This window comes from Columba livia, chromosome 21 (assembly GCF_036013475.1).
Source record: "Columba livia isolate bColLiv1 breed racing homer chromosome 21, bColLiv1.pat.W.v2, whole genome shotgun sequence".
NCBI classification, from domain to species: Eukaryota; Metazoa; Chordata; class Aves; order Columbiformes; family Columbidae; genus Columba; species Columba livia.
Window position 1 is genome coordinate 4,933,251 of NC_088622.1, and position 27,847 is coordinate 4,961,097.

The 27,847-nt window shown below is 49.3% G+C and overlaps 4 protein-coding genes across 11 annotated transcripts; 3 read left to right on the forward strand and 1 right to left on the reverse strand.

Moving 5' to 3' along the window:
• The first annotated feature begins 403 nt into the window (after positions 1-403).
• Positions 404-11,349, forward strand: LOC102089127 (ATP-dependent RNA helicase DDX19B). The gene is made up of 12 exons (XM_065038040.1): positions 404-608; positions 1,481-1,529; positions 1,902-1,955; positions 2,806-2,941; positions 4,863-4,955; positions 5,577-5,679; positions 6,149-6,263; positions 6,427-6,604; positions 7,049-7,286; positions 8,335-8,497; positions 8,909-9,100; positions 9,516-11,349. The coding sequence occupies exons 1-12, from the start codon at positions 552-554 to the stop codon at positions 9,575-9,577; spliced, it is 1,440 nt and encodes a 479-aa protein (XP_064894112.1). The 5' UTR covers positions 404-551; the 3' UTR covers positions 9,578-11,349.
• A 789-nt stretch (positions 11,350-12,138) lies between these two features.
• UBXN10 (UBX domain protein 10) lies at positions 12,139-16,274 on the reverse strand. Of its 4 annotated transcripts, none has more exons than XM_021295220.2 (2): positions 16,182-16,274; positions 12,139-14,531 (listed from the first exon to the last, which is right to left on the reverse strand). In XM_021295220.2, exon 2 carries the CDS (start codon positions 14,514-14,516, stop codon positions 13,635-13,637), a length of 882 nt encoding a protein of 293 aa, XP_021150895.2. In that variant the 5' UTR covers positions 14,517-14,531; positions 16,182-16,274; the 3' UTR covers positions 12,139-13,634. The 4 variants fall into 4 exon arrangements, with proteins under 4 accessions (XP_021150895.2, XP_021150897.2, XP_064894113.1 ...); XM_021295222.2 differs by having other exon boundaries at positions 16,083-16,194; XM_065038041.1 differs by lacking the exon at positions 16,182-16,274 and adding an exon at positions 15,804-15,827.
• A 2,531-nt stretch (positions 16,275-18,805) lies between these two features.
• LOC102089315 (phospholipase A2, membrane associated) lies at positions 18,806-20,948 on the forward strand. Its single transcript, XM_005507953.3, has 4 exons — positions 18,806-19,013; positions 19,815-19,959; positions 20,200-20,306; positions 20,803-20,948. The coding sequence occupies exons 1-4, from the start codon at positions 18,839-18,841 to the stop codon at positions 20,946-20,948; spliced, it is 573 nt and encodes a 190-aa protein (XP_005508010.3). The 5' UTR covers positions 18,806-18,838.
• Positions 20,949-22,502: 1,554 nt separating this feature from the next.
• On the forward strand, positions 22,503-26,042 carry LOC102094603 (basic phospholipase A2 sphenotoxin subunit B). Of its 5 annotated transcripts, none has more exons than XM_005507981.3 (9): positions 22,503-22,553; positions 22,806-22,858; positions 23,101-23,245; positions 23,351-23,457; positions 23,535-24,017; positions 24,487-24,541; positions 24,709-24,844; positions 25,296-25,402; positions 25,530-26,042. In XM_005507981.3, the coding sequence occupies exons 2-5, from the start codon at positions 22,819-22,821 to the stop codon at positions 23,657-23,659; spliced, it is 417 nt and encodes a 138-aa protein (XP_005508038.2). In that variant the 5' UTR covers positions 22,503-22,553; positions 22,806-22,818; the 3' UTR covers positions 23,660-24,017; positions 24,487-24,541; positions 24,709-24,844; positions 25,296-25,402; positions 25,530-26,042. The 5 variants fall into 5 exon arrangements, with proteins under 5 accessions (XP_005508038.2, XP_021150908.2, XP_021150909.2 ...); XM_021295233.2 differs by having other exon boundaries at positions 22,544-22,693; XM_021295234.2 differs by having other exon boundaries at positions 22,545-22,658.
• Positions 26,043-27,847: the final 1,805 nt, after the last annotated feature.

The window sequence follows — 27,847 nt, forward strand, 5'->3', positions numbered from 1 at the left end:
AACCCCCCCTTGAGAACCTCATGTCCGTCTGTCCAACCCTCCAGGATGGTGACTCCAGCACTGCCCTGGGCAGCTGTTCCAATGCCCCACAGCCCTTTGGGGAAGAAATTGTTCCTAAATCCAACCTCAACCTCCCCTGGCGCAACTTGAGGCCGTTTCCTCTGCTCCTGGTGCTTGTTCCTGGGGAGCAGAGCCCGACCCCCCTGGCTCCAAGCTCCTTTCAGGCAGTTCAGAGATCAGAAGGTCTCCCCTCAGCTCCTGTTCTCCAGCTGAACCCCTCAGGTCCCTCAGCCGCTCCCATCACACTTGTGCTCCAGCCCCTCACCAGCTCCGTTCCCGTCTCTCAGCTCGCTCCAGCACCGGCCCAGCACCCTCTATTAAACAGCGCTTTGTGGCCCCGGAACGCGCCGCTCCCGGAACGCCGATTCCGCGGCCGCGGTTCCCGCCGGGCCGGGGCGGTGACTGCGGGCGGCGCAGGCGCGATCCCCGCGCCCGGCGCCATTGCGGCTGCTCCCGGTGAGCCGCGGTGCCACCGACCCCCCGGCCCGGCCATGGCCACCGACTCCTGGGCACTGGCCGTGGACGAGCAGGAGGCGGCGGCCGAGTCGGTGAGTGGGGAGCGGGGGTGGCCGGGGGGCCCGGCCTGGGGCGCGGGGTTCCGGGGCTGCGCTGCCGCCTCCGCCCCCTCACGGGAGACAGCGAGCGCCGAAAAAAACCCTTTTTCTCCCCATTTTCTGGCGCATCCAAGGGGTAGGGAGGGTCCTGTCCTTCCCCTTCTCCCGGGGCCCTGCTGGCAGCATCGCTTCGGGGTGCCTTGGGCCTAAAGTCTTTCTTTAGGAGTAAAAAAACCCCTTTCTTCCTATTTTTTAAAAAATAATTCCCCCTTCTTTTCATTTTTTGATTCTCCAAAGGGCAGGGAGGCCCCTGTCCTTCCCCTCACCCCATGTCCAGACACATCCCCGCTTTAGAACAGACCACTGAGCATTGAAGTATTCATCCAGAGGCCAGAAATATCCATTTTGTCTCAATTTTTGGTGACAAGATCTACATTTTTTTAAGGCGGTGGGTATTCTTATTTTCCTGTGATGCTCAAGTGCTGCCCTGTAGCATGGACGTGCAGTGAGACCCTCAGGGCTCTCCCTGTCGTATTTCTGGGGTAAAACCAACGCATCCTGGGACAGCCCTTGGCTCCAGTTTCCATCCTAGAACGTACATTTTTCTCCCATTTCCAGTCAAGTTGAACTATTAGGGAGCAGAGATACAGGGCCAGAAAACAAACCCCTTCTCCACATCACCCTTACACCTGAGAAAAAGTGATATTTGATTTAAAACTCTTGAAGACAAGAGCGCAGATTTTCACTGTGCAATAAAGGTAAAATCTGGAAACCTTGATGAAAGCGCCGGTTTTCCCGGCCAGTAGTAAAATGCTGGTGTGGCAGCCTTTGAATTACTCTGATTTTGTGTTTTTCCTCACTTACAGTTGAGCAGTTTACACCTGAAAGATGAAAAAACCAAACCAGATGCCAACGGTGAGTTACAGCCGCGAGAAAGGGCGCGATGTTTTCCCGTGGGCTTTGGAACGCCGCTGCTGAAACATAAAGCTGAGATTAAACAGTGGCGTAGACTAAATATCTGGCTCGCGTGCTTTTTTTCAGTCGTGTTTTGCTGTATTCAAGGAGCTTTGCGGGCAAAAATCTGTTGGTGTGGTTGATAAACTGCAGTTTGGCCGGACAGAGCACGCGGTAACTTGGGTTTGTTTTGCGCGCTGATAGAGCAGAGTTCTCAACAGGAAAATGAGCTGGTTTGTAGCTTTTCCCACAGTATTAAATAGGTAAAATGTGACGGGTGTGGGCTGCTTCTGAGGCCTGACCCCCCCCCAAAAATGTCTGTGTTTAATTAAGGTGCTGTCATCAAGGCGGATGACAACGTAGAGAAGACGGAGGATGAGGAGAAGGGTAAGTGCCACCTTGAAAAACGCTTTGGCAAGAAAAGTTTTGAAGAAAATTAATTTTATATGTACTTGAGTCTGCCTTATGTCTCAGGATGGATGATCTTGTCTCCTACCCCAAGGACTTACTTATCAGACATTGTCCTTCCTCTGTAATATTTTTAAAGCCTGTAAAAAGTTGGGAGAGTCGTGGATTAGAGTGGAGAGAAATAAGGGAGTAGCGGTGTCCTCAAGGGCAGGATGGGATACAAGAGCGGTTGGAGAACCTGGAGCTGGAATTACTGTAGCAACCAACATGTTGCTTGTGTGAAATGGCTGTTAAGAGGTGGGTAACGGCTCTAAATCCTTCAGAAGGTGCCTTCAGAAACAGATTTATTAGCAAGACCCCAAAGCGCAGCAGTTTCGACCTCGCTGATCCTCAGGCCTTGCTGTGTTTCAGCCCTGGGATCTTTCAAAAGTACCGTTTGTCCTCAAACTTCCCTTAAAAAGAAAACAAACAAACAAAAAGGTGGCTGCCCACATGTCAGATAATAGTGAGGTTTGAGAGGTTTTCAACCCTGTCACACCTGCCAGGCGGATGCTAAGCTGTATCTTAAATAAGCAGAGTTCTGTATCTGTGAAGGTCTTGCTTGCTTTGCTTTGTCTTCCTGGATATGAAACAGGAATCTCTGGGATATCCTGACAGAAGTCTCGCTCAGGAAGCTTTGGCTTTTTTATGCCATTGCTCTCTAATAGAGAATTCAATATTTTGATGCATCTCGTGCTCTTTGACTGGCTCAGTCATGCAGCATTTCGGTGGGAGCGACACCTGACACAGGCCATGATTTTGTTTCTTTACCTCCCTCCTTTTTCCACAGAGGACAGAGCTGCCCAGTCCTTGCTGAACAAGCTGATCCGCAGTAACTTGGTGGACACAACGAATCAAGTGGAGGTGCTGCAGAAGGATCCCACGTCCCCTCTCTACTCCGTGAAGTCTTTTGAGGAGCTGCGACTGTAAGTCCCGTTACATTTCCTGGCTGCATAGATGATAACGCTTAAAAGTGCACAGGGTTTTCTTTCAAGTTACTGCAAATTTGTCATTAATAAATTGGCATATCATTTATTGTATGATTTAAATGCAAGAGGAATTATTTTATCTTGGTGTTATGTGAAGGTTTCCCCTGAAACAACTTGTTTTAATTCCTGCTCTGTGTAGAGGTAGCATCGCTTTCTAGAATCAGCTCTGGCAACACTATTTTGAATTTTAATGTATGGCTTTTGGTCTTCAAATGTGCAGTGAGACTCGTGTGTGATGAGAGACCTTTTCTGTGTCGGAGATGTGGTTATTTGGCCACTGGTTCTCCAGCAGACGCGGGAGGCTCGGAGCAGGTGTTCCAGCAGCACGGCGGTGTTTTGGAAAACACGAGATTTGTTTTACTGGCAGAAGTAATGAACACAACCGTCTTCTGTTCCTCTTCTCTGAGAGTTATTTGTGGAGGTCCAACAGCAGGGAGTAGTCTGAAGGGAAAAGCTTATCTCTTCTCTGCCGGATATACTGGATTTATGTACTACTAGTGTTGGTATTTTCTGACCCGTCCTATTGAATACCTTTACCAGTGGACCTTTTGACTGACAATAGCTGTATTTAAGGCATGACAGATTTATATATATATATTTTTATGTGCTGAAGAGCCTGTGCTGTTGGGATTCTTGTTGGTTATATTGATGATCTCGGTTTTGTTGCTCTTTTGCAAGCTCCACAGGGAAATGGGAGCTGTGAAATGTCAGGATGTTTTTTCACTTTGTTAATGGTAGTGGCTGAATGTCTACAAAAAAAAAACCCTGAGGTCCTGTAGTGCCTGTTAGACTAATTCCTGTCTTTCAAAAGCCAAACAGTCCCAGCGAGTTAATGATGGGGGGAGCCAGACTAATTGAGTCTTCATTTTGTTGTTATGACTTGATGTATCCTTGGCAACTGTTGCAGCATTGGGCTTTGTACGTCCTTGCTTCTGAGCAGCACAAGGCTACATTTTCAAAGAGCTTTTGTTCCAGCCGTTGTCTGAAAGTAATATACGATTTTTAAAAAGCAAGTTGGGCTGAATAGGAAGTTCTTAGCAGCGAAAAATGGTGGGCAGGAAACCTGTAACCTGCGTTGAAAGGAAAGCCCTTACTGAGCAGCACTGAGAGCACTCCAGTGAGCGCTGGTAGGTCGTCGGCTAAGAGTTTGCTGGCACCATAACCTGAATTTTAGGTTGTTCTTGGATCTCCTTGTCTACACAAGTGTCTGCTGAGACGAGGAAGCTCCCTTGAGAAAAAGCATTTGAGGACACGCGTCAGTTTGAGCGCTGGGTTGTAACCACAGGTGTAGTCACAGTAAACTAAGCTTATCATTCATTTACCCATTTTGTGTGCTAAGACAAGATCGCTCTGGTGTTAAGATGTCAGTTTGTCTTACAGAATCCAGCATGACTTACTGAAATCCTTGCAATGATTCCACGATATTACACTTCATTCTGTTCCTCCTCTACTGAGGTCGCTCCGTCCTGTATTTGAGTCTTCAAGGAGTGATAATTTTGGCGCTGAGATTAGCTATGGCTGAGGAAATGGGATTGGCCTAAAGGACAGGATTAATGTTCTCTGCTCTGGGATTCCCAGGATTGTCTGAAAGCTGCTTTAGAACAAGAACCCAGCACTTGCCTCCAAGCTGCAACAGCCGATTTTCCATGTGAAAGGCTGATTTACCAAACCGAGGGGTTTTTGCTAACTTTCTGCTGTCACTTGTAGCTTCCAGGCACTGATCGTAGTCGCTTCACTGGTGCGATTAGAAAGAAGCAGCTCTAGGTCTGCTTGCAAGGGTTTTTCTCAGCTTTTTGTACACAAATGAAAACCAAATGTACTTTAATAGGTCACGGTATGAGAATTCTTCTGTTTTCAGGAAGCCACAGCTCTTGCAAGGAGTCTATGCCATGGGCTTCAACAGACCGTCTAAAATACAAGAGAACGCCCTGCCCATGATGCTTGCTGAACCGTATGTACACATAATTCCTGTTCCCAGTATAGGAAGGATTTGAAAGATTCAATGTACTATTACTGAGCTTCACAGGGGAGGATGGCGATGGGGTGAAAGTGTTGCCTTGTCCCGGTGTTTCCGTGGTCACACACTGTGACAGCAGCCCTGGATTTGTCCTTTTCCTAGGGGTGGCACTGAACACGCAGCACCGCGACGTTCAGCAGGGGTGAATCCCATTTTCCTTGTCGGTGTAGGGAAAAATAATAAGGCTGCAATGGCACATAGCTCCAGAAATCCTGGCGGGGTGGGAGCAGCTGAGATGCCGTGGTGCCTGCGTGGCTGGTTTTCCTCTGAGCTGAAAAGTCTGGAATGTTAAGACGCTAGGGGGAGATGTGCAAAATGGAAAAGTACCGCCAGATAATCACTGTTTGCCTTCCAAATCTCCATCATCAAGCTGAAAGAGAATGTTGGTAGAGGGCAGAGAATAACTTCTGCCCCATTAGGCACCAGTCCGTAGCAGTGGTAAATCTAAAAGGTATTAAAATGCCACTCGCTGCATTTTGTTTGTCATTCAACCCCATGAACACGCTGTCCGGGTGGTTTGTCTGGTTGAGCTCACATCTGGTGTGTGTTCTGCAGCCCACAGAACCTGATCGCACAATCTCAGTCCGGTACTGGCAAGACAGCTGCCTTTGTCCTGGCCATGCTCAGTCGCGTTGAACCTGGGAACAAGTATCCACAGGTAAAGTTTCTGGGCTGTGACTGGTTTTGGGGGGTTTTGTGGTGGTGCAGAGCTGGGCTGGGCTTTTCTCGAGACCTTCAGGACTAAATTCAGAGCTTGATGAACTCATCTCTGTGATGCCGTTTATATAAGGTGCCTTTAATGCAAAAGACTTGGAATTTGGTCACAACTTGTCCTATTCAGTCCCTCCCGTGCGTCACTCAGGATGCTGTTGCGCTGTGAGGAGTTAAATGGGGGAGATATCATTCTAGGAGCAATTAAATCAACAAATATTGTGGGCTGAAGGGGGTTAAGTAAGTAGAATTTGCGATGGAAAGTATCAGTGATAACAGAGCAGAGAATACCCAGTAACCCAGTTTCCTCCTGAGGTGTTTGAGCAGTGTTATTAAGGCTACAATTCTTTCCTTAAAAAATGCTGTTCCTATCTCTTGTTGGTCGTCTCAAATGTGTTATCCCTCTGTCCCTCCAGTGTTTGTGCCTTTCCCCAACCTACGAGCTGGCACTTCAAACAGGAAAAGTGATTGAACAGATGGGAAAGTTTTATCCGGAGCTGAAACTTGCCTACGCCGTCCGAGGCAATAAATGTGAGTAAAGTGAAACGGTGCTGATAAATGAGACAATGATGTTCTTTGGGTGCAATACAGAAAATGAATAATCAGCTGGTGGAATAGTCTGGTTTGGAGAGGGGCAGCGCATTTCAGCGTCTGCTCAGCTATCTTAGGAAGACTTTCCTTTGTGTCCCGGCAGTGGAGAGAGGTCAGAAGATCTCTGAGCAGATCGTGATCGGCACACCCGGCACTGTGCTGGACTGGTGTTCCAAACTCAAATTCATAGATCCCAAGAAAATCAAAGTGTTCGTTTTGGACGAGGCTGACGTGATGATAGCAACCCAGGGCCATCAGGACCAGAGCATCCGCATTCAGAGGTAAGGACTCTGTGTACGTTGCCCAAGGTGATTTCTGTTTCTTTTGGTTATAGCCATTTCATAACGTAGGGACAGCAGGACTAGATTCTTGACCGATGTCTTCACCGATAAAGCAACAAGATTAAAATGATATATTTAGCTCTAATCCAGATGGTTAATAGAAGTGGAATGTCAGGGGATGACAAGCAGTTTCATTTTCTTACAGAATAAAAAGCCTGTCCCTGGAGCAGGGTTTATTCATTTTTTAGAATGCAGGGCTGGATGCCAGTGGTCCATGGGGGAACGATCAGGTGTTGCTCAGATCAGCATTAGTCTTCCCAGCCACTGAAATAACTGGTTTTGAGGTTATTGTTCTGCTTTGTCTGTAGCATTTAATCCCATCGGGATATCAGCGAGTGATGGCGTTGCGTGGGAACCCTGCCCATTTTGCTTTCTCTCTTGCAGGATGCTCCCCAGGGACTGCCAGATGCTTCTGTTTTCAGCCACTTTTGAGGATTCCGTGTGGAAGTTTGCTCAAAAAGTTGTTCCTGACCCAAACATTATCAAACTGAAGCGAGAGGAGGAGACGCTGGACACGATTAAGCAGTATTACGTTCTGTGCAATAACAGAGACGAGAAGTTCCAGGCTCTCTGTAACATCTACGGCGCAATCACCATTGCCCAGGCCATGATCTTCTGCCACGTGAGTCCTTTTGGGGAACGTTAGTCCCAACAACCCCATTAGTGTCTGCTGGTGCTAAAAACCTGGCAGGCGTGCTTTTCAGAAAGAAAATGAGAACGGGAATTGTCCTTTTCTTTGGCTTTTCTGGCTCTCTCTTTGAGTGAAATCTTGAGAGCCACGATCGCACCAGCTAGTTTGTTTTTCTGAGTAATTTTTATTTTGGAAGTCCTCTGAAGCAAAGATCAGAGTAATGCACAGTTTTCCAAAACCAAAGTATTACTCAGAACTACTGACAAAAAAAACCCCACACAACACAAGCAAAACCCTGAGGTTGGAAAATGAATAAAAAATAGGGCAGAATGAGGGATGAGAAGGTCTTGTCATTCTGCAGCCGGTACATTATTTTTCCTGGGAGTCCATTTCCCTCAGGTAATGGGTAATAAACCTCTGGGGTCTCGCTATGAATCATACTGGAACTGCTTTTTTTCTGGAAGCCACCATAACTCATAATGAAAACACCCAGTGCTGACAGCACCAGAACAGCCCCGCAAAGCCAGCTCAGACAAGATAAAACCTGTATTTGGATTGCGCTGCACTCTTCTGCTTTTACACTGTCTCAAGATGTAATAATATCAGACATAATTGGAGCTCAGGAATTGATCATAATTGGCAACTGTTTAAACCAAGACTGTGTAGAGCCTCTCTTGGATTTCACTGTGACATTCACCTCTAACCCTGCCATTTTCCAACCTGAGTACTTTTATTTTCCTGACAATGCTCATGAGTTTTTAGCGTATGTGTGTAATCCCACATAGAGTGAAAGCTGAGCACCAAGGAAACACATTATTTTTCTGTGGGTTCCTGTGGTGGCAGATGCACATTTTCCTATTTCTGATATGAGAGGTGGCAACGCAGTTTTTAGTCAAACAGGTGGGTGCAGCTCTTAGGAGCCGTTTCCTTTTGAGACAGAAAACCTGAGCAGCCATGCAGCTTCCAGCTGACCCCAGTGAGGTTTGTTCCTCCTTTACACTGTTAAACCTTTCTCCACAAGCCCGGCTTTGTGTTTTAGACCCGGAAGACGGCGGGCTGGCTGGCGGCGGAGCTCTCCAAGGAAGGCCATCAGGTGGCATTGCTCAGCGGGGAGATGATGGTGGAACAGAGAGCTGCTGTGATTGAGCGTTTCCGAGAGGGCAAAGAAAAGGTGCTGGTGACCACAAACGTCTGTGCCAGAGGTAGGACACGGCAGAGCGGGGCCGAAGCAGCAATTCCTACAATAATACACCATTTACAGAAAGAATTCACATCCTTGAGTGTTCCAATCTGGACAAATTAGGGGGTTTTAAGTCATTTCTGACTGTGTCTGTGCATCTAAAGGTGCCTGTGAGCAAACAGAATTAATTCCTTGTGGGCCTCTTGTAGCCTGAAAGGCAAAAGTCCATCCTGGGAGAATTGTATGCCTCTGGCACTGAGCTTGGCTTGTACTGCTGACCCTCAGTGTTTATTTTAAAATAAACATGTTCTGAAATGCAGAAATCTGAAAAACAGTGAACTCCAGTAAGAATTTGTGTTGCAATTTGACATCCCAGAACAGTTAAGTACTTGGTTTAACTGTAGTTGTGTCATCTGATGCTTTTTGTTATCAGGTATCGATGTAGAGCAAGTCTCTGTTGTTATCAATTTTGACCTTCCTGTGGATAAAGATGGAAATCCAGATAACGAGACTTATCTGCACCGGATCGGGCGCACGGGTCGCTTTGGGAAGCGAGGGCTGGCGATTAACATGGTGGACAGCAAGCACAGCATGAATATTCTCAACAGAATCCAGGAACATTTCAGTACGTACCCTCAGACTTTCTTCTTTCTCTCAAATTAGATGTTATTTCGGCAGAATTTTGCCAAGCTGTACACTGAGCGGATTGTTATTGAGCCTTAAACCGATCGCCGAGGAGAACATGAGTGTTTTGTGTCGTGTCACTTGGGCTTGTGAACTGTGACATATAGTAGGAGCGGAAATAAGTTGTTTATTTGATGGATAGTCCTTAAAATTGATGTTTCAGAGATGGGTAAGATTCAAATAATGGGTAAGATTCCAATAACTGGATGGGCCTTTAATAAAGGAAAAAGTTATGTTGTGGTTTTAAAACTTGATCAAACATTTCACAGCTAAACCTGAACTCAAAACCAGCTAAAAAGAGCAGCTCTCCCTTCTCTGTGTTACGAAATCTGATTGATTTTCTCATCTTTTCCCAGACAAAAAGATAAACAAGCTGGATACTGATGACTTGGATGAAATAGAGAAGATAACTAACTGAAGCACAGCTGCTGGAACTGGTGTGTCCCCTGCTGTGGAAGCTCTCCCACTACAATTGGATCCGCGTTCAGATTGGCACGCCTCGCACCGAGTCCCGAAAAGGACTCTAAGATACAAGTACACAAAAATTACCTCATTTAAAAAGAAAAATTGCAGTCGGACTTCAAATTGTGCAACTATGGGGAGGAAGAGGAAATGTTTACAGAAGCTTTTAAAATTTCTTAGTTTAGCCTTAAAATGAGAAGTTCTTTTGAATTCTAAGAAAAATGGGCAATGTGTGATTACCTGAAACAAATTTTTTAAAAGAAAAGCTTTATTGCCTTTAATTGGAATAAAGTTCAGCGTGAACCTGATCAGTTAAAATTCAACAGCCAGATATATGATGGAGATAAGAAAAAAAAACCAACACAAAACAAGGCAGCTGTTTTTTGGCTAAAAACTCAACTTGTACAAAATAGAATGTCATTCTCTTTGGCGCTCCCCTGAGCTCTCTAAGCCTCATTTCTGGCTTCCTGATGGATTTCCCCTGCTTTTCCTTACGTAAATTGTCCTGAGGATGTCTCCAGTAGCTCATACTCGCAAACACAGGTGCCGTGTTGCTTTTGCTGGGCAGGATTTTCTTCTAATTTATCTTTGATTTGTTAGAAAGGCCGCTGTGCGTAATGCTGACGTGCTCTAGAAATTCATCTGAAGCCTTTACCGTCGCCAAGGTTTGGGTAGGTGGGGAGGGAGGGGAAGTGTGAAGGGAACTGTACTAATTAATGTTTGGAATAAACTGACCGTTGGAGTGGGGGTCGGTCACCTTTAGGCAGGTGCTGCCAGTTCTAAGATGCTGCTGTGAAGCTCGGCGTGAATAACGTCCAGAGCTGCTGGGCTTCACCCATGAGTAAAAGAAATCAAAATCATGATAGCTTGTATTGACCAAAAAAAAAAAACAAACAAGAAAAGAAAAAAAAAAACCCACAACTTTTCGAACGCCAAATTTACCTGTTACATTATGTTTCAGTACCAGAGTTTTGAGTTCAAATTGCAGATGGGAAGCGCTCCACTTCCATCGTGCTCAAACTAGGTCAGCGGTCCCTCGCCCCAGGACGATCCTTGCCGGAGGAGGAAGGATTTGCTTAATTCTGTGCTCGGGTTTTTGGTTGGGTTGGGACCATTCTCGTGCGCACAGCTGAAAGCCTGCGGGTTGTTCCCCCCCAGCGCGGTTTCCAGGAGAAAAGGAGGCTCCTGAACTAGATCTTTAGGGTGCACAGTTCTTTTTTGGGGAAAATAAAACACGGGACACATGTGAGCAGCCATCGGCTTGCTACTCAGTGCAGGAATCACTTCAAAACAAATGTATAAATTGTAAATTTAACTAGGAGATTTTCTTTGCAATTTTGGCCATCATATTCTGTTCAAAGACAGGAACATGGATCCTTTTACCAAGTAAAAAAAGGCTCATTTAAAATGTACCTAAAATTTTAGGAAATTGTGCACCCTTTTATCAATTTGTATAAAGGCTTTAGTGAAAAAAAAAAAACTGTTAAAATTAAACTTTTTGTATTCTGGGGTGTATCTATTTTTATTCTGTTGGAAACCTATTTAAAGTGGCAGGTGAGTGAGTGCTTGCGTGTCGAGTGGAAGACTTGTTTCAATCACCTACTTTCCTAGTACAGCAGAATGACCTCGTGACAGCAGAGTATTGGGTTGAATTGTCATGAAAACTGCTGCTGGTCCTGTGTGCTGTTTCTAATGTACTTTTAATTGGAATAAAGAACACATACTGAACGATGCCTCCGCTTACTTCTCCTTTAAATACCTTGTTGTTGTTTAAAAGCCTTAGGTAAGGGTGTTCCAAGCCTGGAGTGCCGATGAGTTTTCCATTTTTGACTTTCTCAGAGCATCCCGTGACTCAACTTCACCTGATTTAATGCTGAGATTTTTAAAGCTTCCTCCAAAGCAGCTTGTTAAATGATACTACACAATAAATGAGGTCAGGTAAATCCTGTTCTTCCTCCCTGCAGTGTTTCTTGTGCTGGACTGGGCAAAGTTGCTGCCAAGACCCCCGCTGTGTCCCCACAAGATATCTGAAGGAAGAAAAATGAGATCTGCATTGTGCTATATCAAGACTTAGTGTGGTTTTCAGACAAGGCAAATCATTAAAATGCACATTTTTGAAGCTGCTGTAGCCTTGGGTGAGTTTGTTAGAGCGCCAAACTCATTTAGCTTTATCTTAAATGAAGATATTCAGGAGGAACATCCTCCAGCACGAGAAGTGCTGTCCACTGAGATCCAAGTTGCTTTTATTCCTCTGGTTTTTGTTAAAGCGTCGGCACCTGTTTGCTCTCAGAGCGGCGCGGTGGTCGCTGCACGTGGTTGGAGCTGCTTTTTGGTTTTGCTGCGATCTTGTATTGAATGCAGGATGGAGGTACAAACCCCAGGGAGGCACGTGCAAGGTGGCTGGGGGGGGCAGCTCCCCATCCCCAAGGGATTTGCCATCCAATTAACAGCATTTCTCACTTAATGGGAGATGTGACCGCCAAGCCTCCAGATCACAAAAATCATTTGAAGTTCAAGTTTCGGCCTAAAAGGTTTTTTATTGATTGTGCTACCACACAGGAAGAAAACACTCAGAAATAGCGAAGTAACATAGTACACACAAAATCTGAAGGGAATTAACCACTTAACACTGAATGAAACACAGAAAACGGTTCCTGTTTCTGAAACGAAGTGAAATACTTGGCTCCCCAGCGAGGTTTGATTAAAGACACCCTTATTTTGCGGTGTCCTGGTCTCCCTGAAGACGCCGGGATTGCTCCTGTGCAATTAGCATCACCTGCAGCAGGAGGTAACGAGATTTCACCAGGGACCGTTTCTCCGAACACTTGCTGTAGAAAGAGATGCTGCGCTCGCCATCAACACCGGCACTGGTTTTGCACTGGTCTGTCTTGGTTTGGCAGTTAAACTGAGGTTAAAATACCCTTGGGTTTAACTCAAAATGATTAACACTAGCTCAGATCTGTGGCAAGTGTTGCATTTTTTGACCGGATTGACTTACTGCCTTTGAACCAGAAGAATCCGCATTAGAAACCTAGAAGATTCTTCTTTTTTTAGCACGAGCACATTGTATTTATCAAAAACCTGCCCTTAAACAGCCATTTTTAAATGATGGTTTAGTAAAATATGGTTTAGCAAAGTATGGTTTACTGCCTGAGCCAATTCCTCCATCAAATCCAATTAATTCTTTTATTTACACTTGCTTTCTTGGACTCATTTCAGTGTAAAGGTGTTAAATGGAAATATTTTATAACATTACGTCTTAACTATCCGTCTATTCTTACCTATGGATCACACGAGCTGAATGAAAGAGAGAAAACCAAGCAGAAAATCCTGCTGATTACCAATACAGCCAAAATAAGAACTATTTGTTCTTAGAAAGATGACGTAGTCACGCTTAAAAGCTGCGCTGAGGTTATTCCAGAAAGAGCTGAGCCCTCACAGCTCTAATACCATCGATTTTACAACTTAATACTTCACAGTAATCCATTAATGTGTTATTACTCTTATTTCTAGATATTTTGGGGGTTTCATCTCCTTCTCAGTCACTCTTGAGAATAAGGTGCTTTAGGATGTTGATGACCTACTGAAGATGCTCCTCCAGAGTAGAACAGTTCCCTTTCTACCATCCCAAAAGGTGCCTCTGCATCTGGATTTGCTCTGGGAAGTGGCACCTTTGTGAAATACAGACAAGGACAAGGCGAGAAGTCTCGGAAACTCCAGTTTTCAAAGAAGAAAATCAGCAATTTTAAAAAAAAAAAAAGAAGGCCAAAGGCTGGTGACACTCGGGGAACATTTTGTGATGGCACACGTGAAAAAAGACGCAGTTTCTGTCGCAGGTATAAAGACCTGAAACACTATTTGAACATGTATACACAAATCTGCTTCACAGGGAGTTTTCAGAAGATGGCAAGATGAAGTCAGCCCAAAAAAGTCAGAATTTCAGGTTTTTAGAAGGAAGAATACATCCCACTCAGCAGAACAGCCCAGAGCAGCGTGGAGGCATCTCCATGTGCCTAAAGATCAGTGTCGTGCTGCTCTTTCTGTTGGATGCACAGCACGGATTTGTGGAGAATCCCACAGTCGTGGAGGGACCTGGTAAGGTCGGAGAAACTCCTCCGGGGCACCTCCATTGTTTCCACGCTGCAGCGTTTGTATTTGGCTGCCGTTTTCTGTTCCGCCACGGCGAGGACGGTCTGGAGACTGTCAGTGGGCTTGAAATGATGTTCAAATCTCTGACCGGAGGGAGATCGAATAGCGAGCAGCAAGCATGACTCTTTTTTCGGTGGCTCTTCCAAACTCAAAGCCGACATCGAAGGGTTCACTTGTCTCATTTTCCTTCCTGGATTTGCAAGGGGACGCTGCACATGTGAGCCTTCTTCATCAGGGCCATCAATTTCTGACGTTACACCGGCAGATTCTTGTTCTCCAGAAAGAGTTTTGATTGTCGGAGCATCCCCATGCCCCGAACTCACTTTCAGCTGGTCGATCTGTTCAGCTACGGCTTCCACAGCGCCGCTCCCCGCGCCTCTGCAGCCGATGGAGGGGAGCACCCTGTACTTGTTGAGGGAAGAGCAGCTCCGCAAAGGCACCTGCTGCAGGAGCCCTGGGATTTCCTCCGGAAACACATGGCTGGCCGGGAATCCCCGTTTCGTGGAGGATTCTCTCCGCCTGTTCGCTAATTCGTGGGGAGCTGCGGGTGGCGGGGGAGGTGGCACTCGGTAAGGACAAGCTTCCACGCTCTGAGAGCAACTCAACCTCGGCCTCGTGCGTCCCTTGGCAGACTTTGGCCGGGTGACGTGCATGATGAGGGTGTTTGTCCACCAGAAAGCAGCTGCTGTGCTGGAAGGGAAGGAGCGGTGAGATGGTGGTAAGTTCAGAAGAGCCGCTGTGGCCATTGCTTCTCAAGGCACCTGCGGATGGGGTAGCAGAGGGAAAAGTTACAGGAATTGGCCAAAAAGGTTCTACAGAGTTTCATCTCCCTACAGCTCCCACGTCTGTGCTCCACAACAGCTAATAAGAGCAATAAATCTGGCGTATCGCTGTGTGGGCAGGCAGCGATCCTACGGTTCAGTAACGGCTGAGTCAGAGACGGTGGGATATGTGTATTTATAAGTGCTGGCTTTGTCAGGAATCATTTAAAGTTGACCCAGAGCATCAGGAAGTCGCGCCCTTCCCAACTTGAAGGAACTTTTTGATGGAAAGAACAGAAACATTTTTTTATCTGAAGCTAGAAACTCAGTGAAAATGGGAGATGAGTGAACTTCACAGCACAGAGCTGGTCCTTTTGTGGCTCCTGCAGTGAAATGTTAAACTCCTGCTGCAGACTTTTGGGTAAGACTGACTGTACTTCACTTTTTAAAAATCTCTGAAGACCTTTGAGATTGAATAAGGCTGATTCAATACAGAGAAACCCATTCTGGCTTCTCCTGTGACCAAAAGCTGCGTAACAGAGATCAGCATTAACCTCCATTAAAGATGAAGCCATATTCTGCTATGTGCTCCCCAACTTAAGCTGAGCTCAGACCACTCATGCTTTACCAGGACACAACAGGCCAAAAGCGCAGATCAACAGGCCACAACCTCACAACAACATTTTGAAGAAATTCAACAGGGTCACGCACCTTCTCTTCCTTTTCTGTGGTTTGTGTAGCAGGATTTGTCAAGGAAGGGCAGAAAATGTTGATTTTTATCACTTGGTATTCTCTAGTAATGATAAAATCGGACTCGCCTGCTGCTCAACACCCCAAAATAAACAAGCAGAAGGGAACAGCCACTGTAGTTGTTCCACAACCTTTTTCCAGTGATGTGTCAATGTGTTACTTAACGCTTGGTTTCTCCTCCACCGCTGTGAAATGGAAACGCTCAGCAGCAAACCAAGGCGGTGCAAAGCCAAGGCAGAGTCCTGACAAAGCTGCTTGGAGACACCTGTCCCTCTGTCAGACCTACGGACAGGGACACACTGCCCAAGTAACACAGGGGAGTTTCCTGGGAGCCTGCAGGAGGGGGTGTGTGCCTGTCATGTGCTGCCTCTAACAAATAAACTCTAAGGCAACAAGCTGCAGTTGGGCACCCTCTGAAGAGGAATGTCTGAGCGCATCGGTACACTTACTAGATATCACCAACAGTTCAAAGGGTAAAAAGCCTTAATCAACCAACCAGACGGATGCCGTGGCAGAACCCACCTAAGCAAGGGTCTGTACTGCTGCAGCATGATACATCTTAGAGGTTCACCACGAGGAGCTGTTTTAAATATGGCGCATTTATATATGGGTTGGGATGGAGAACTGCAGTCAGGGAGGGCTGTGCCCACACGTGCCCCTAAACCTGGTAACACCAGGGCGTGGGAAGGCAGACACCCCAAACCCCTGATCCTACAGCGCTCAGTGGCCCAGCCCAGCCCCACAGCCAGGCCCTACTGCATAAACCGAGCCCCGCAGCCAGGCTTAGACCCTATAACCCACCTCCACAGCCCCCATAACCAGGCCCCGGCCCCTCAGCCGGCGCCGGGCGCTACAACCCGGCGCACACAGACAGTTCCAGACCCTCCGGCCCGGCCTCACCTGCCGCCCCGGGCCGCCCGCGCCCGACGGGCAACAGCGCCGCGTTGCCAAGGCGACCGCCCCACTTCCCGTCGCGCCCAAGGCCCCGCCCCCGCAACCACAGAGACGAACCGGCCGGAGCGCCGCCCGTCGCGGTCTTCCAGGCGCCACGTGTCGGCCCGGGTTCACCGGCGGACCAAGCGGGGCCGGGAGGGCCGTACCTGGGCTGCAATGTCCCTGTGCAGGCTCTGGGATAGCGTCGGGCCTCGATGGTGGCGCGGAAGCTTCATCCTGAGGGGCACAAGGAGAGGGGGTGAGGGGTTGACAGCAGGGTCACCTCTCCACCTGCTGCTCCCGCTCCCAGGGTGTCCCCGTCCCTCCTGCGGGAGCTCTTGTTCCTCCATCTCACCCAGAGGAAAAACCACACCATTGTAACCCCGCCTGAACACCAAAAGCCTGTCTTTTAAAGCCTTTCCAGTTAAAATCTATGGAGTTAGTTCCTCTCCTGAGCAAAAGCTGCATGTTGGGAACAAGGGGATTGGGTTCTAACACCCATGACATGATTTTGGTGGCGGTGTGACTGGGCAGCTTCACCTGAGCGCTGAATGCAATCATTTTGGTTGGAAAAGCCCCTCGAGATCATTCAGTCCAACTGTTCCCCAGCCCTGTCCCTGCCCTGAGAACCTCATGTCCGTCTGTCCAGCCCTCCAGGGATGGTGACTCCAGCACTGCCCTGGGCAGCCTGTTCCAATGCCCCACAGCCCTTTGGGGAAGAAATTGTTCCCACATCCAACCTCAACCTCCCCTGGCGCAACTTGAGGCCGTTTCCTCTGCTCCTGGCGCTTGTTCCTGGGGAGCAGAGCCCGACCCTTGGCACCCATCCCACCACCCGGACCATAAACCACCCCAAACCCAGCTCTGGCTGTGGGAACACCCACATCGTGCTGACATTTCCATCTCTCCCCGTTAATCCCTTTTTAAACCCGCTCCTAGTTAACCAGCTGCTTCTCCCACTACCAGCTGCCCACCAAAGGCAGCAAGAAACAAGCCCATAAATAACTTCAGATAGCGTTCATCAAATCAGGGATCCCCACCCTGCAGGTGGGGGAAGATCAAGGCGTTCCCGAGCACTAAAAAAGTCAGAAAATAGTCACGTATCAGCTCATCCCGTCTGCGGGATGTGCAGATAAATCGCGGGATGCTCAGATAAATCACACGCACTTTGCAGATCAAAGCACCCACAGCATTTACGTTTCAGCAAGGCCCTGAACAAACAGAGGAGCGGGTTGATCCCCTCTTTGTTCACTCCATAAAAAGGCTGAAAAATTTCATATTTCCAACAGGGCAACAACTTCCACGGGTGGTTTTTAAGCCCTGGGGTTTGTGGCTCAATTGTAGAGAGGGTTTAGTTTCACGTGCTCGCTCTGCTAAGATTTTCCATGGAAAGGGAGGGCTTAAAATGAGGGGATTTGGTTAAAACAGCCTGTGGATCACAGATTTGCATGATCCCAGTGCTCTGTCTCTGTTTAGACCCCAGACAGTGTTTATCATGCAGGTTTAGCTAAACTCTGCAGCGAAACCCCAGGAGATTTGGGCCATTTTCCCCATCACGGCCAGTGAACCCACCCCGAAGGTGCAGTTAGAGGGAAGAAAAGCCCTGGGACAGGTATCTTTGCAGCCCTGAAGGCCAGCTGGGAGGTGATGTCCCTTCCAGCGAGTGGCTTTGCTGCTCTTGAGAAACTAAAGAAATGGAGTTTTGCCTTGAATACAGTCCCCTTCCCCAAAAATTCACTTCCCTAGAATAGTGGTTAATTACCGAGGGAGGAGCCCTGCACGCATGCCATCCTTGTATTTATGTGTTTGCTCTAGGTTTTGAAGGGCCGATAGCACCTTTTGTTTCTTATCTCCTCCGGTTTTCTGCCTCCCTCGTGCCTCTGTATCACGTCTCAGGTATGGTGATTAAATAAAACCGTATTCCAAAAGCATTCTGAGTCAGGTTTCCATGGCATTTCCAGCCTTCTCTGCTGATAATTTAGTTTCGCAGACCCCTTGCCTACATACTCCAGGGAAACTACGGACCCACAAAAAGTGACCACGGTGTTTGCCGTCCTCCCTTTTTCTCCTCTTGCCGCTCAGCGTGGATGGATTTGGACACAACGTGGATTTAGGGGGAAAACTGCAAGGGAAAGACCCAAGAGAAGCCACCTCTGAGCTTGCAGGGCTTAGGCTGGCGAATCCAAGAACCCACTCGAGATGTCACCACAGCCAAAGTGTCACCTCTACGGCTGGAACAAGGATGCAACAACCTCTGTGATGCCAACTCTGCATCTCCTGGGCATAAACGGCTTTTTGTTTCTAGTGAAGGATGGAACCTTCACCTTCACCACGGGGCCTCGGCCAGACCCGCTCAGCAACGAACGGCCCCCCTGGCGCAGATAGAGGAGGGGGTGGATCTCGCCACCGGTATAAAGCCACCGCACTACGCCGGCAGTTTTGGAGCAGCCGAGTCCAGGCGGGGTAAGGAGAGGGGGGATTTTATTGCCCTGTTGTTTTATCAAACAGCTGTGGGGGTGGGTGGGGGAAGACGGAGCTTCTCCATCGGCAGGACAAGCGCTGGGTCCCTGTACACATCCCTGCCACGTGCCACATCCCAAAACCAAAAGGCATCAGCTGCATGCATGGTGATACCTTCACAGCTCTGCATATCCTCAGTGACACCAATGTCACCTTGTGGGTGTGGGGACAGAGTCTGCCGTGCCCCTGGGTGCTGCTCATCACCCACCGCTGATGTTTCCTCCTCCAGGACCAGCCCAAGGATGAAGAATCTCCTCTTTGCCGTGCTCTTGGCTTGTGGTAAGTGCCCCAGTTTCACCAGGCCAGGCTGAGATCTTTTCTGCATGCCAAAAAAAACATACAAACCCGGAGCCTTTGTGCACGATTCAGGTTTTTGTTTAAATTTTGCAGTTTCTGATGCTCCGTGTAGTGCTGCTCTAGTCCAGGAGGTCTTCATGATCAATAGTTATTCATTAGTTCAGGCTAGACGTGAGGAAGAGATTTTTGGCCCTGAGGGTGGTGAGAGCCTGGCCCAGGCTGCCCAGAGAGGTGGTGGATGAACCATCCCTGGAGACATCCCAGGCCAGGCTGGACGGGGCTCTGAGCAACCTGAGCTGGTGAAGATGTCCCTGCTCATGGCAGGGGTGGAACTAGATGAGCTGGGAAGGTCCCTTCAACACAAACCATTCTATGATGCTATGATTCTATTTTAAGAGGCCCTGGAGCCTGTTGTCACCTGTTTTCCTGCCTGTGCCGAGCCCAGGGCTGATCCTGGCAACTTGGCATTGCCGGTTGCAGGATGCACAAGCGGCACAGCCTGTTCAGAGAGCAACGATATCTCCTGCCGGAGCACATCAGGCAGCTGCAGGAACCAGACATAATCCTGAGGAAGTTTTTCAGGGCTTCTCATGGTTCACATGCCTGAAAATGCGTATTTCCAGCAACACAAGGTTTATTTAATTCCTCTGCTTGCTGTGAGGTTGGTTGCTTGATGATCTTAAAGGTCTTTTCCAACCAAAAATGGCTCTATCATTCTATGGCGATGCTGCCCACCTCCTCACGCCGCTCGGGCACCATTTCCGTCCCTCTGTCCCTCCACAGGGCTGGCACCGGCTTGCGGCAGCGTTTTGGAGCTGGAGCGGATGATCCAGGCAACGACGGGGAGAAGTGCCCTGCTCACCTACAGCTGGTACGGGTGTTTCTGCGGCATCGGGGGCAGAGGGACCCCGGTGGACCCCACCGACCGGTAAGTACCTGGAAAAGCATCACCACGCACCGCCCCAGCATGCGGGGGTCCCTAGAAAGCTCCCCGTGGCATATCTGTGCTCTGAGAGGGGGTTTTGCACCATTCCCCAGCCACATTTTGCTGCTGCCTTGTCCTCCTCTCCTCCTGCTACCTTAAATTTGAAGCTGGACCTTCCTTTACCTTCCAAGCATGGTGAGGGGAGGCTGGGAGGCAGCAGTTTCAGATATTCCCCCCGCTCAGGTGCTGCCATGCCCATGACTGCTGCTATAGGAAGCTGCGGGAAGGCACGTGCAGCCCCCTAATAACCCCCTACCACTTCAACGTCACCGATGGGGACATTGTCTGCGGTGAGTACCACTGAGCAAGGGTCCCACAGACCCCATGGGGATGAAAACAGCCTGATGCCTGTTGGGTGCATAAGGGGGGACACAGTGTATGATAAGTAAATGGGTATTGCACTTTGACTGGAAAAGACCCTCAAGATCATCAAGTCCCACCATTCCCCCAGCCCTGGCGCTACCCCATGTCCTGAGAACCTCATCTCCGTCTGTCCAACCCTCCAGGGATGGTGACTCCAGCACTGCCCTGGGCAGCCTGTTCCAATGCCCCACAGCCCTTTGGGGAAGAAACTGGTCCCAAGATCCAACCTCAACCTCCTCTGGTGCAACTCGAGGCCGTTTCCTCTCATCCTATCACTTATTATCACTTCAGGATTGAGCACCAGGGCGTGTTTCTTGATGTCCTTCCCCCAGGCAGCTCCAGGGATAAGGGGTGCTCCAAGGGGACCCCAACACAAATGCCAGATGGGAAAGCCACGGCAAAGCTCTGTGTTTTCCCCTGCAGGTACTGAGCAGAGCTGGTGCAAGAGAGAGACTTGCCTGTGTGACAGGGTGGTGGCTTCATGCTTCGCCAGCACTTTGCCATCCTACAATAATTCCTACCGCTTCTATTTCAAGCTGAAATGCAGAGGAAGCTCACTCCAGTGCTGAGGAGAAGAAATCTGCACCCGTTTGCAGGTTTTGACTGGGTTTTCCCCATCGCTATGGCAAGAAAAGCCTAATGTGGGGACTGAGCAGAGCCGGAGCCAACAAGGCTCCCAGCAAGGTGATGCTCAGGGTGAGGAAGGGCGCGCACACATTAGGGATGGAGATCCCCCAGTTCCCAGACACACACATCAGCTCCATTATTTTTATCTGTTCCTCCTCTATTTCCTCTTCTGATTTCATTTCCCAGCAAAGATAATTAAATAAAAGTTATTTGAAATGACTCTCTGTGGTGCTTTTCTGTACCAGCCACCGAGACTGAGGCACTGCAACAGCGGCACTGCCGAGTTTGGGGAACACTTTTGTATCTCACACCAGCTGCCTGACACCCCAATGTTTTCAAAATCCTGCCAGAAGCCAAAAAAAGCTGAAGATCTGACAGCAGCTTTAACTCACAGCCAGTTATTTACTTTTTCCCTGGCCAGCTTTATCCCACCATGGAGCGATCGTGCTGCTGCCAGGTTGTTCGCTATGGGGGAGCATCAAGAAATGGGGACAAGTAAATTCCACCGCGTAAAACTCCCCAGGGTTTGTTAACAAAATTATTGCCCAGGAATGAGTCCTGATCGCAGCCGAGTTTTTTGGCTTCTCCCAACACTCTTTTCCCCTTTCTGAACTGACTCACAGAGCTAAAACACAGCGGTGCATTCAGGCGCAGATGAGATACACCCAAAAAGTGTTTTTTGCTTGAAAAATGAAGGTGGAAGAATGTGGGAAATGATTTGAGACTCTCCTCTGACACATTGAATTGGTGGGTAAAATTAAGGCTAAAGAATAGTTATCTTTCTACAGAGGAGGGACGTTTTCAAGACCTCGTCCATCCCAAGGTGGATGCTAATTTAGGAGGGCAGTTAAGCTGGTGATTAAATGGTTTCTCATCTAAGGGCTGAGCTCTGCATAGGGGCTGCAATGAGAAAGCAGAAAAATCGTACAGAGAGGAGTTGCATTCATTGCAAAACATCCATTTTAGTTCAATCTCCTCTCACGGTAGGTGAGTATTTAATCATCCAATACCTGTGTAACCCCGTGTTTCTGGGAACTGCACATTTAGGGATGCTTTTATTGTTATCTGTATATTTTTTCCCAAAAAAACTGATAACGTGCTCTGAATCACCTTTGCAACATGTCGGAAAGACACTTCCCAAATTGTGCAACCCCTCAAAAACCCCAAACCCAACTTGATCGCAGCTGCCGGGGTGCAAAAGCTGAATCAGGGTGATTATTTCCCCCCAATATAGCATCGTGGTGCTGGGGAGGGCAGAGAAAAAGGCCCTGGGGCATCTCCAGCCTGGGGCAGAGCGAATTGGGTTCCTCCCCAGGCTGGAAATGATGCTGCTTTGCCAGCTCATCCCTCCCAGTACCAACCCCCACGTGTGAGGTACAGAGCTGGGAAGTCGGGGGGATTTCTTGCATTATTGTAAAGGGGAAGGACGGCACCTTCTCCTTTGCAGAAAAGCCCAGTCAGCAAGATGTGGGTGAGACGAGCATCCGAGCAAACCCGATATAAAGGCGGCCCTGCCCGCTGCAGGGCACTGCGGCGGCTTTTGTGAGGTACGTGAGGCTTGAGGAACAGTTTTCCTCTCTTTCCTCCTTTAACCAAAGATTAAAAAAGCCAGAGCGCAAGCAGGGAGCAAGGTCTGTGCCAGGAAAGCCACAGCAAGGGAGAACTTTTTGAAGATGCCAAAATGATGGTGATGGGCTCATTCTCGTCCCCCTGATCTCTGTCCCCAGATGGGAGGGGAAGTAAAAAGGAAAGTGGTTGATATAATGGAGAAATTACACAAGTTTGGTTTCCTCTCCCAGGGCCATCGAGAAGATGAATTCTCTCCTCGCCTGCGCTGTGCTGTTCGCTTGGGGTAAGTGTCCTTGCTCACACCAGTCCATGGAAATTAGGACCAAACTGGTGATTTCTTAATATTTCCTCATGACCATCTCTCCAAAACACACAACAACTCTCCTGCACTGAGCCAGGGATGTGATTCCTCTCTGTTGCATCTACTTGTTTTTAAGACATCACTGGCCTGGTACCAATCTGGGGGATGCAGGGATGCTGCTGGGGGGTGGCTGTCAGCGTGAGCCCCACTGATGTCCCCACCAGGCTTGTCCCCATCTCATGGGAGCCTCTGGGACCTGCACAAGATGATCACGAAGGTGACGGGGAAAAACGCTTTGCTGCATTACTCCTCCTACGGCTGCTACTGCGGCACCGGGGGCAAAGGGAAGCCCAAGGATGCAACAGACAGGTAAATGCCCATTAAAAAAATCTCCCTGCTCAAACACATCCTTACATGGCTTCAAATTTGGGGGTAAAAGAACCCCAAGCCCCAAAGCCTCAAGCTCCCGCGCAGATGCTGCCAACTGCACGATACCTGCTACGACAACCTCCAGGGATTCGGCTGCAATGCCAAGATGCAAGGATACAGCTATGGCTGGAACAGCGGCAGCCCCTCCTGCGGTGAGTAAAACCCTGGAAAAGGGGTGTCACCCCTTCTGAAAGCTGGGGGTGACCCTTGGCTCCCCCTCTTCTTGCAGGGGGTGGCTCCTGGTGTGCCCAGCTCTCCTGTGAGTGTGACCGCAGCCTGGCTCTCTGCCTGAAGCGGAGCAGCGGGAGCTACAGAAAACGTTATTGGTTCTACCTCAAATTCCGATGCCGGTGATGGGAGCTGGGATGTGGGGCCGGAGCACACGCACGGGTTCTGCATCGGCATCGCCCCACGTCCCTGCCTGCACAGACCATGTTAGCGCTTTGAATTTAATCAACGCGAAAATAAACAACGTGTTTAAACCAGCCCGGTCCTCTGTGAGCTGCTGCTGGGCAGGGAGAGAAATCCCTGTAAAAACATCATCCTCCCCAAACTTTGCAAAAAACTGCGTCACTCCAGCCCACGGGGTTTTGACCGGCGAGGGAAGGGGCGTAGCACAAAGTGGTTTTTTGGGACAGGCAAGTCATTTCAGAGCTTCCAGTTCAGAGCCCGCGGGCTGGACACGGAGGAGCGGAGCCGGAGCGATTCCCCGGTGAGCGACTGCCACCGTCACCCCGCTGCTGCTGTGGGGCGGCTGCATTTCTGCACCGAAACAAAAATGCAGGAGGGGGATACTGGGGGTAGGCAGCAGGCGGGCTGCTTTCTGCCGTTTGCCACAAAACATCATTGCTTTCAGGGAAAAACTGGGCTGGGAAGTTGCAGCCCCAGGGATATAGTGGAACTGCTGCTGCAAAGTGATGCTCTGTGTGCCCGAAGTGGCGGGATGGGAGGTGGGAGATGATGTTCGGGGGGTGGGAGACGCTTGGGGGGTGGGACAGCTTCAGAATGCATTTGCTTTTGGCCAAGAGGAAGCAAGACAGATGGAAGGGAGCATGGCTGCCTCCCTCCCTCCAAATTTGGGGGGGATTTGACCTGAATTTCAAAGGGATAATGTTTGTAAGACAGTGCCTGTCAACAGGACACGCTGTCTGACTGATCCCACCCTCTGTTTCTCCTCCCAGAGGGGCAAAAGGAAGATGAAGGTCTTGCTGATGCTGGCAGTGCTGTTTGCCTGCAGTAAGTGCAGCCCCACACTGATGCGGGGACCATCCCCAAACCCCCCTGCACTCCATGGGGAGACTCCCAGCAAAGCCCTCCTCTCCCACGGGCCTCGTTTCTGTATATAACTTGAAAAAAAAAAAACAAAAAAAAGGAAAAATAATCACATTTTGTGGTCACTCCAGGTGTGTTCACAGCTCGTGGGAAGCACCCACGCGCATTCGCACCGGGACTTGAGGGGAGCACCGTTGGAAATCTGAGTGCCCACGGCTGCTACTCGGGATGGGGCAGCGGTGGCACATCAAGGGCTTCAATGGACCGGTATGGGCAACGCTGCTTGGGATGGCTAACGCTGGCCCTGGGGTAACCTTGGACCTTGTGAGCAACCCCAGCAGTATCCTCCAAAGCTTTGCAAAACACAGAGCCAGCAATGGGCAGTGACAAGAACAGAACAAGTTTTAGTGAAGGGAGGATGGTGTTCATCCTGAATTCCAGCCCTGTAGTTGGTAGGGTTGTGCCAGTGACAACCAGCTGAAGTCAATGGGGTGGCAGCAGAGAGAGGGTGGGGACAAGGACAAGGGCTCTGGGCAGGGGCTGTGTGGGGAAGCAGGGAAGTTTGTTGTGGGAACGGGCTGGAAAAGAGCAGCTCCAGGGTGGTTTACAGCAGGAGGAGGATGCAAACGCCGCTGGCTCTCGCAGAGCCTGTTTCAGGAAGGCTGGAAGCAGCCGTCACTGTGTTTCGGGTAAGGCCAGGCTTTTCTTCTTCTCTCAGGTGCTGCCGGCTCCGCGCCTGCTGCTACGCCAGGCTGGCGGCACGGCGATGCCGCCCGGGACCCATCCAGCCCGCCGCGACATCCCGGGCAGGAATCCCCACCTGCAGTGAGTCCCCGCAGCTGCGGCTCCAAAACCTCCTTCCAAACCATCTCCTTCCTTTGCAGTGCTCTTTTGTTCAGTGCAGCACCCCAGGGATCTTCCCAAAAAGGTCTCAGACACATTTCCTCTGCAGGGTCGGGGACGTGGTGCCAGCGAGGCGCCTGCAGATGCGAGCGGGCCGCCTGGCTCTGCCGCATGCGGAGCCGGGCGCTGGCCCGGCGTCCCAGCAAGTGCCGGGGACGAGCTGGGAGATGTTGAAGCAAGAAGGATCTTTGCAAAACCACCTCCAGGCTGATAAGCAAAGGGCCGGCGCCGGGAGCATTTCCAAACCCTGGCGGGTCTCCTCCTTGGGGCTTTTTTGGCTTTGACATGAGGACAACAAGCCTCTGGTGAAGTTGCGTCATTATACACTGGATCCGAGGAGGGGGAGCAGCACAGATGCAATATTTCAGCGCAGAAAAACAAGGGAGGGGTGAACACCTGTGCCTCGTCCCTGCGAAGGGTGAGATGGAAACCAGCACCAGCCTCTTTGCTGACTTGTTTCCCCTTGGCTCAAGCTCCTGGTGCAGCCTCTCAGCTCCCTCTGCTTTTTGCTTCACGCCAGATTCTCTTCTCTTGCTCCCAAATAAAATCAGAGAGTGCAAAACATCGTGTGATGTGACTCAGCCCAGCGACCACCCCTTGCGGCCACGGAGAAGCTAAGCTCTTAGCTAGGTCTCCCGTTGAAATACCCAGAAAAAAATGACACCTGAGAGGTGGTGCATCTCCCACCGATGGGCATTTGCACCCCTGAACTGCCCCCTGCTCACCCCCGAGCCTTCAGGCTCCAAAAATCTGCCGTTTTTCTGAGACAGAGGAATGAAAGCCGGAGCAAAGGGCTGCGGGTGGGTGCGATGCTGAGGGAGGGCCGGGCGCAGGCAAGATTTGCTGCGACGGGGTGGCCGGGAGCTCACTCTTGCCTCACATCCAGCACAGAGCAAAACAGATTTCTCACCAGAAAAGAATGTTTTGGCTTAATTCTGCAAAAACCCCAAGCATGTCCCTGAGGAAAAGACAGTTTAGGCTGTGGCTGCTTCACCCTCAACCACTGCAGCATCCCCACAGTGCAGGTTTTCTGCCCTGCAGATGAATTCAGAAGGGCTGACCCCCAAGAGCTCTCAAGGCTGCAAACCTCATATTTCAGCAATGAAATATAGAAACAGAAACAGCAACAAAACACTATTTGCCTGAGAGCTGATGCAGCTGTAATTCCCACCTTGCCTTGCCCCAAAGCTGAAATCAACAGCACCAGGAAATATCCCTTAAATCAAAAATGCTTCCCTCTGGCTATAACCCGGGCATCAAGCTCCACCATCCTCCTCCTCCTGTGGCGTTTAGTCTTGCGGGAGATGAGGAAGGAGCGAGCAGCCCCTTGCCCAACAGCTGCTGTTTGCAAGGCATAAATCAAGGATTAAACCCTTGCTGAGATGGGAGAGATCACACATGCAAATTGCGAGGCCAGGATGAGCTGAAACACACTCTCCCTGTTTAATTTCTGTGTGAATTTTATCTGTTTACTTTTTCTGCTTGGACATGTGGCTGTATGAATACGTTTATCCAGAGTTATTAGTGCTGATGTGTTGGCTCAGACACTGCACCCCCCCGGTGCGTCACAATAAATTGGGCTGCAAAAGTTGTGTTTTGCATATAGCGAAAGAGAAACAAAATCCACATCCTCCCAGGAGGCGTTTGGCTTGAGGGGAATCTCTTATTTCTCATTTGGAGAAGGGCTACAGCAAAACTGCCACCGGTAGAGGAGTTGGGGTGGAGGGTTTTCACCTGGAAGCTCAGCCAGTTCAATGCACAAAAATATACCTTATTCCTCAGTGATAAAAACTGGCTGCAGACTCAGAAAATCGCGAATTATGGCAAGCGTTGGTTCGGCTAATTAACTCACTGTTGTCCCAGGGTTTATTTATATTAGCCTAGAGAGCTGATGAGGCAAATGGCACATGCCAGAATGGGGAAGATATTTTGCTGGGGCCCTGACCTGGGTTCCCTTTTCTCACCATCTGATTTCCACACAAGTTGCATCCTTGTTCCCTGCCTCAGTTTCCCTCTCGGCGCTGGAGGGGTTTCCTCCTGTTTTGGTGCCTGCCCGTGGTGGGGTTCCCCAAAAGCACTGGTAATCTCTGCCAGGAAAAAACTGCTAAAATGATTGTTTGCCTTCACCTACCTAATCAGAGATTCTCTCCTATAGAGGCCAAATATTGAGGGTTTGAGGTGATCGTCCCTTCTCGGATGGGGACCTGGCAATGCTACAACAACTTCACTGCGCTTCAGGGCGAGTGGATCAAAACAAAGCACTTCCCTGTGATCAAAGCAGATAATTATACATACATAGATAAAGGAAATTAAACGGTCCCTCCAGGGCCACCGTGGTTCTTTGCCAGGTAGCTAAACACAGCTGAG